Genomic DNA, 8510 nt, shown 5'->3' on the forward strand with positions numbered 1-8510 from the left:
GTGACCTTGGGGAAAAGTGTCTCCCCCACTCTGAGCTTGAGTATCTTCACCTATGAAATAAGGGTCATGGAATCTACCCTCTGAAGCTAGATGTGAAGATAAAATAAGATGCCACAGCTGCCACACATCAGGAGCTTAATAACTCAACATATCATTTACATGTGCATCCTTACATAATGACAAAATGACAGTAATTACATGCGTAATTTGTACAATAACTCTATGAGGTGCGGGTACCCTCATTTAACGGATGAAGAAACTGAGGTCTAGAGAAATTAACCATGACCTGCCTGAGGTCACCCAGCTGGGAACCGGGGGAGCTGGCACTTGAAGACAAGCAGGAGAGATGAAGGCTCCTGCCCACTGCTCGCCTCTGCCCTGGCTGGCACAGCCCGTCTGCCAGGGCGGCTCCACTCCCGGAGGCCCGCTTGGGAGGGTGAGCTTTGGAGGGAGGAGGAGAGGAAGGAGAGGTTTGTGTGGGGAAAAAGGAGAACAAAAGACGGCTGGGTGGCTGGTGTCTGGTGGCTTTTTTTTTTTTACCTTGAATTTCTCTGCAAGGGCAGGAAGTATCAATTATCCAGGAAAGCTTCTACCCACTGAGATCACAAGCTGGAGAGAGAAGTCTCGCTTGGGAAGAAAGACAGGCAGGCGTCAAAGCCTGGGTTGATGTGGGGCCATCTGGGTGGGAGACCCCCTTAGGGACATGGCCAGCACATCTCAGTCTGAATCCCACCTCCACCACCTGCTGGCTCTGACCTTCGACAACTCACTTCCCTCTCTGAGCCTCAGTTTCCTCCTTCACATATTGGAATTAATGAGGCTTTATCTTGTGGGCTTTAAATGAAATAATGATATAAACAGCTTGACCCAGTGTCTGCCATCTGTAGCAGTTCAATAAAAGGAAGCTGTTTTATTTATTATCCAGGAGACAAGTTTCCCCTCTCTGTGGAACCCATCCCTCCCCGCCCCCATGTCAGGGAAATACCCAAGGAAGTGGAGACAGGAAGACGAGACCAGTGGTCGTCTTTATGTTTATTGAAGTCACCTGCCCCGAAAAGACCCTAAAACATAGGTCCTCCATCTGTTTCTGGAAGCGGGGAGACTAGTGAGTTTCCCAACTTCCCCAGAAGTTTAGAAGGAGAAGGGGATCCCCAGGAAAAGCACTACCCCTCAGGTGGCAAACCATGACCTCCCAGGCCCACACCTGCTTCCTAGGTCCTGCTCCTGGGGGAAAGAGGGACAGACAGAGACCAGTTCCTGGAGAGCCAGAGCCAGCACAGAAAGGAAGCAGAGGGGCTTCGCAGAGACCCCCCTGCAGCCCGCCCCACACTAACTGCACCTCGGAGCTCCTACAGATGGAGAGCTCACTCCAGCCTGCTCTGTTCCCACCCCGTGTCCTCCAGTCTCCTGCAGAGGGAGGTAGAGCCCTGTCCCTCTAGTTGTCCTAAATGTCCAATAGAAAAGATCATCATGATACATATGAGGAAACACAGGGAGAAGAAGCTGCTCGCCCAAGGCCACCCCCACGCTGCACCTTCCTCCTCTCTCGATCCCCACAAAAGCCCTAGGATGGAGGCTGGGAGGTAGTAGCTTTACCCGATTTATCAGGTGCAGAAACTAAGGCACACACGGAGGCATGGTTTGCCTGAGGCCTCTCGGCTCACACACGGGACCCTGCATCTCCTGGCTGCGGATCCCAGGGAGACCATATGTAAAAGCACCCAGAAAGGCAGTGTCCCTGCTTATTATTATATAATTGGAATTGAAGCCGCTGCACAGTGGTTAGGACAAGCTCTGGCATCAGAGCAGCTTTGGGTCCCAGCTGCTCCACTTGCTGTGCGATCTCAGGGGGGCGACATCACGGTCCTGTGCCTCGTTTGTCTCATCTGTAAAGGGGGCAGTGGGAGGGTTATCTGTGGCCCTGCCCTCTTCTCCCTTGAAAGCACTCAGTACAGGAAGAGGTTACCTGACAGCCTTCTCCTGTGAGGCGGCAGGGCCGCACTAGTAATAACTAATTTGGCTTTATGGAAGGTGTTCGTGGGAAGCGCGTGGTTAAGGGGTGAGGAATCTTTGCTCCGAGAGCCCCTGCCTCTCTTATTCAGAACCTCAGCTTCCTCAGGGTCTGGCAACCCCAGGTGTGTGTTCATACCAGAGCCACCTGCCTGTCAGGTGTGGGTTCCAGGAGGGGGCCATTGGGTGTCTTTGGGCAGCACTGACAGTGTTAGGGAGAGAAAAAAGGCGACATGGGGTCCCTACCATTTATCTGGCCCCGTTCAGACCCTGGCCACAGAACTGCTTACCCTCCACGTCCAGCGCCATGGACTGTGAGCAGTTTGGCTAGAGGGCAGAAATAAGGGTCGGTGGGGTCTCTATGGTCCCTGACAGCATTATCAGTATCACCTATAAATTTAGCGCAACGCATGTGCCAGGTCTTGGCCACCAAGACAGCTCTGCAGCTGTCCTTCTCAAGCCCACAAGTCTTACAGGGACTTCTTGGTGATAGAAACAAAGAATGTTGCAAGTCAAACAGGCCTAGGTTCAAACGACCTTCAGCAGGTCACTTCATCCCACCGACCTCAGTGTCCTCATCAGCAAAATGGGGCTGCTACTGGTACGGAGCTCCAGGGAAGATGAACTGAGATTGCATTGAAAGCGCCTAGGTCAGTGCCCCTCCCCCCACCCCCCACTAAGCAGTCACTTTACTCTCCCAGAGGAGCCAGCTGACAGCAGCTGCTTCTGTCTTTTCAGTGGCTCCAACAGGAGCTGGGGCTGGGCCATGGCCGGGAGCAGCAGCATCCTGGCGGAGTTTGGATCCCTGCACTTGGAGTTCCTACACCTCACCGAGCTCTCTGGCAACCAGGTCTTCGCTGAAAAGGCAAGTCCTTCCTGCTCCCTTCCCAAATGCCTCCTTCCTCTCCTCCTCACAGAAAGCAGGACGATAGGCATTCATTCAGCCTGTCCCAGGCCACAGAGCAGTGGATCACAGATCACCGTGGGGGTGAGTGGTGAACCCAGAAGTCTCACTAATGGTTCCTTGTGGAAGACTTGATTGTCCCCGATCCCAGGCGGCAGGGAGGGCGAGTAGTCAGGGTCCTACAGAGAGCCGGGAAGAGACGAAGCTGCCTGGGAGAAGGTTCTCACTGCTCTGTCAGCTCCGTGGCAACCACGCATATGTGAAATCTGGAGGAAGTGCAACAGCTGAAATCGAGGCACCAGCTCGCTTTGGCAGGAATTGGCCACCCAGTGCAAAAGTCCCCTTTCCAAAGACATTTAACTTTCTCGTGCGAGATCTGCCTGCCTTTTCCTTCCAGATGCCCGTCTGGCTTGTGCTGTCAGCAGGCTGGCAAAGCGATTTCACTCCACAGCAGAGGCGCACGTCTGTTCCTTCTCACTGTTACCAAGCTAGCTCAGGATGCAAGAGGAGCTGAGAGATAGTGTCCAGGCTGTCGTCCATCCTGACAGCTGCTCGTTCCTCCTTCCGGGAAGCCCTTCAGAAGGAGCGGTTCCTCCGTGTCGCAGCCCTTGGCAGTCCCACTGCCTGGAAGTGCCCCCATGGCTCTAACTCTAAACCCAAAGAAGGGAAGTGTAAACATGCCACCCTCAGATGGTGCTCAGGCTCCATTAGTTGTCCCTTCCTGAGTCCTGCCTGGGGAAGAGAAGCCCCGCCCTTCCAGAACCCAAAGCCCCCACTCCGAAGCCTTCCCTTCCCCCTAACGTTAGCTTCTTAGCATGCCGTGGGAGCTGGGAGCTCAGGGACGCACTCTCTACCCAGTGGCTCCCAGCCTCGTGCCAGCCGACCAGCCTCAAAGCATCACCTGGCACACCTGTGAGGAAACGGATCTCTGGGCTTCGCCCCAGGCCCAGGAATTTGAGTTCTTAATCAGCACCCATTTGCTTTTTGACACCAGGTTTAGGACCACTGCTTATTCGATGTGGGAATCCACCCACGCATTCTTGAGAAAATGCTCAAAAAGAGCTTTTCAACCCCTTGATCACTTCCGCTACCTTGGGGCTCACTACTGCTCATCACATTGTCAGACCTTCAGAATCTTCTCCTTGTATGGAGAGGACTCTGCCGCCCTGTGATGCCCCACCTTGCAGGTTCCCCTTCCCAGTGGTCCCACCTCCACACCCTCCCTCCCCACAGGCCCCCCAGTTTCTATTGCCCTTGAGCCAACTCCTCCAGGAAGATTGTAGCCAGCTCAGAATGGAGAGGGACGGGCAGCTCTCTCTAGTCACTGGCACGTCTGGAGATAAGAGCTACCTATGCGCTGTGCACCTGTAGTGTCCCTGACCCTCCCAACAGCGCTATGTGCTGGGTCTTCCTGTCATCCCCATTTTACAGAGGAGGAAACTGAGGCTCAGAGAGGTTAAGTCACTTGTCCCCGGTCATCCATCTGGTAAGCGATGAAGCCAAGATTCAAGTCCAGGATTTTTTGGCTCTGAAGCCCATGCTCTTTCAAGACCAGATGAGTACAGCAAGCTTCGGGTTTTCTCTCTTAGAGCCCCACCCACCCTTCTGTCTCTCTGTCTCTCTCTACATTTACATTCTCCAGCTATTTTCAACCCCCAGTCATGCCTCCCACAGAGGCGATTATTGGCAGTCAACAAATTGGCCCAAATTCTAGAAGCGCCCGCACCCTCCAGGGGAGCTAATTTAGCCTGCTTCACTGCTCACCACCAGGACAGTTGAGAATAAGTCAGGTACAAGCACGTCCCTGTCCCCCATAATGGACTCCATTAACATAAATGGATATGAAATCTGATGTGGCAAAGCAAATGCTGTCCCTCGGAAAGAGAGGTCTGACAGCTAAAAGGCTGCTCTCCCTGCTCCTGCCTTGTAGATAAATCTGTGAGCATGATATAGTATGGTCCCCTGGGGCCTTTCTCTCCCGGCAGATTCAGTGCTGGGAGAATTTCCTGCACTGCCAGAGCGCAGACCCTGAGGGATAAAGCCTTCCCACTCCTGAAGCCCAAAGCCGCCTTCGCCCTTTGTCGCCTCAAAGGTTGCAAATCCAGCTTCCTCCTGCACCGTTGCTGTTGGACCCAGGGGCTGCTCCGTGTGGTCACAAAAGACCTGATTCATATCCTGACTCTGCCACTCTGCGTACTGGGTGGCCACAGGCAAGTCACCTGAATCTCTCTAAGATTCAGGTGTCTTGTCTGTGAGACTGAGATAATTATAGTGTTCTAATGGTTGGAGATAATGTGTATAACGGGTCTGGCTCCGAGGAATTGAGAAATGTTATCAGCTGTTGTTTTTAAAATCCTGAGATGCCTGTGAGGACATGGGGATACTGAGGAGCCCAGGCCTCTCCTCTGCAATGTTCCTGCAGTGTCAGATACAATAACATATTACCAGGTTCAACCACATGAAGTTGCCAATATTTGACCGTTTCCAACCTATTAAAAAGGCAATTTTACCTAGCGCTTACAAAACAGCTACTTTCACTTATATTAATCCCCACTCCTAAAAAGACCCTTCCCCAAAAGTGACACACAATGAGGAGGGAGCGAGGTGAGGGCGGGGGGGGGCGGTGGTTCTGCCTGGCAGACCCCAGGCAGAGTAGTCAGTGCAGAGGTGATATGTCAGGCCCCACCGCGGCCATGTCCTGCCGGCCCATGTGTGGGTACAAGGTCAAGGCCATCCCACCAACTCTGGGTTGGAGCCTGCTGTTGGTTTGTTTCCTCTGTGGATCTTGTTGGCGGGTTGGGAGTGAGCTGACTTCTTCGGGGAAGTGAAGATGCGCCTGGTGTTCATCTCTTGGCAGGTCAGGCACATTCGAAAGGTCCTCAGGAAGATCGATAAGCCGTTTGGCCTCTACCCCAACTTCCTCAGTCCCGTGAGTGGGAACTGGATGCAACGTGAGTACGGAGATGCTGCTGCCCCTCCTGCAACTGGTTCCTGCCCAGCTGCCCTGCCCAGCCCCATGCTGGGCATCTGGGCCTAGTGAGGAGCGATGCATTTATCAGAGCCACATACCAACGAGGCACTCGATCAGTGCTCCTGGAACCACTACCCTGCAGGGCAGCCTGGGGAGTTTTCATTATGGTTGTCACTGCTATTGTGAAGGAGGTGATGGCTGTCAGCTAGTAAGGCCTCGCCCTGTGCATGCCCCTCACACTAGCCAGGCCACAGCCTTCCATCTCTGTGGTACCTGCTGAAGCCTCCTTTCATCATCCCCAACCTTTCAGGAATGTTCCAGAACTGTCTACTCCAGAAGAGGCTCCAAGAGAGTCCAGACCCTTTGATCTGGACTCCAACTTTAATTTTTATTTTTTTAATTTTAAGCAGAGCCTAACTATACAGCAATATAAAAACAATGATTTCGCTGCTGAATCTTACACCTACAGCAATTGGTCCCCGGATTTCCTGCTGTTCTCTGTTCAGAGGCTTGTTTTTCAACCAGGCAGTTGTCAGTCACCTGGTCACCCATGGAGCCTCATTCACAGCCCCTACCTCCACCTATTGAAACAGAATGGGACTTGGGGGAACACTCAGGTAGGAGAGTGTTGAAAGTCTCCCAGGCCCCTGACATTGCACCCCTGTTGAAAAGCCCTGCTCCGCCTTGCTCCCCTGACCAAGGACCTGGTCATGTGGTCTTAGCACAAAGTGGTAGCAGGAGGTTCCACAGCCCTTGCTCGAGACCTTCCCAGAGCCCCCACCTTCTCGGCTCAAACAAGGACCACTCTCCCTTCCCTCATTCCCCCCACTCCCAGCCTCGGTTGTTACGGTGTCAGCAAGGGCTCAGGACCCAAGTAGACATGAGTCTAATTACTGCATGGCTGGGGTGTAGTTCATTTTATCTCTTTGAGCCTTGGTTTCCTCTCTTGCAAAATGGGAGAAGAGCTCAAGATGAGGTCTTTGGGTACCGCGGAAGGGTGTGGGAGTCCTGATTAAAAGCTGCAGGAAACAGATCTCAGTTCTTCCGCCAGGGATGATGTGGGTTGTCCCATAAGGTAAGCGCGCTCATCAGTGACAGTATGGAGGCAGGACCCGGCAGGGGTGTTGCGTAGACACCGCAGAGGCCTCGTCCTTCCCACCCCGAGTCTCTATGATGAGCAGGTCCAGGGGCCCCAGAGAATTCAACCCAGGATATGTCCCCAGTAATGACCTCACTCACTCCCACGTGCCCTCCTGCAAAAACCACTTATAGAAATGCCAAATATTTTTAACTAACCACACTGCTAAATCCAAGAGTTTGAGGATAAAATGAAGGTTCGAATTACAAATCGTGGCCCCGGCAAGAGACAATTCAATAACTGTTACTGCCTTTAATGGCAAGGCCCGACTGGGCAAAGGGATGAACTGCCCCGCTGCTGGCCTGGGCTGCTCCAGGACAGTGCGGCAAAACCCATAAAAAGGAGAAGGGTGTGGCTTTCCCGCAGGAACAGCTGCCTTGGCAAATTACAGCAAAACCCCCGCTGAAAAGCATAGTTTTTTTTTCAGGCTGCACCAGGGGTCACAGGGCTGGGCAAAGTCAGTCACATGTGAAAAATTGTTTCATATTAATAAAATATGAATCCGCGGCCAGCTAAAGAGCAGAGGGAGGGTTATGACGCCCTACCCGTCTGGGTGTCTGCCATCCCCCTTCCCTGGTGTTGGCACCTGGGATTATCTCAGGTTTTCTGTGGTTTCTTCTGGGCTTTTTTTGGTGCTTGTGTATTTTTCCAGATGATGACATTTCCAACTTGCATGAGCTAAGTATGTTCACATTTCTTTCTCTCCTTGAATCCTCTGTTTAGCCCATTTACGGCCACAGAAATTGCAGCTTAGAGAGGTGGAGGAGGAACTGGCGCTTTGTCCTAATCCCAGGCGTCTGCTCTTAGCTGCTCCCCGTTCCTGCTTGAAGCTGAGTTTCAGGGCAATGGGAGGCCAAGATATCCTGCCACTAGCACCTGACAGCCAGGAGAAGTCCGCTGGGCTCCTGCTGGCACCAACCTCAGCAGAGCCACTTAGAGCTCAGAGAATAGCCAGCCCTCCAGCTTGGCCCTGGAGTGGCCTGTCCTCCTTGTCCACTGCCTGAATCCCACTCTTTCGTCAGTGGGAGAGAAGTGTCAGGTCTAGATTCTCTCCAGTGGGAGAGAATCTTCCAGTAAGATTCTTCCCAATGGGAACATGAACTGCCCCTTAGCCCCAGGCTGGCAGCCTCTCCCAGTTCATGATACTTTCCTGCCGGCCAGTTCCCCGGCTTGTAGGGTCGCTGCCTCCTGCTGCTGAGTGTGATGAGAGCATTGACACAATCAGAAAACGGGAACCAATTTCTGTTCTAAGGCTCATGGCCACCAACTCATGCTCCCCTTTTGCATTTTACATCAGACGACTGAGGGCCCACAGGGGAAAATGGCTTGTACCAAGCTAATGGCAGATTTCACGTCTTCTGATTCCCACTCCTGTGCTATCACACAGGGCTGGGGAAGATTCCACACATGCAGGAGCTAGAAAGCAATGGGACCTCCGAGTGAGAACTGTCCATGTCAGTCAAGGTCCCCTGAGAGACCACACACAC

The 8510-nt window shown here is 52.9% G+C and overlaps 1 protein-coding gene across 1 annotated transcript in view; it reads left to right on the plus strand.

Moving 5' to 3' along the window:
- MAN1C1 (mannosidase alpha class 1C member 1) overlaps positions 1-8510 on the plus strand; it is a 136165-nt gene that overhangs the window by 114582 nt on the left and 13073 nt on the right. The window contains exons 6-7 of the mRNA XM_011357626.1: positions 2749-2875; positions 5772-5865. Coding sequence (XP_011355928.1) covers positions 2749-2875; positions 5772-5865 — 221 coding nt within the window. The remainder of the gene's footprint in view (positions 1-2748; positions 2876-5771; positions 5866-8510) is intronic.

Source organism: Pteropus vampyrus, unplaced genomic scaffold, assembly GCF_000151845.1.
Source record: "Pteropus vampyrus isolate Shadow unplaced genomic scaffold, Pvam_2.0 Scaffold36, whole genome shotgun sequence".
Taxonomy (NCBI): Eukaryota; Metazoa; Chordata; class Mammalia; order Chiroptera; family Pteropodidae; genus Pteropus; species Pteropus vampyrus.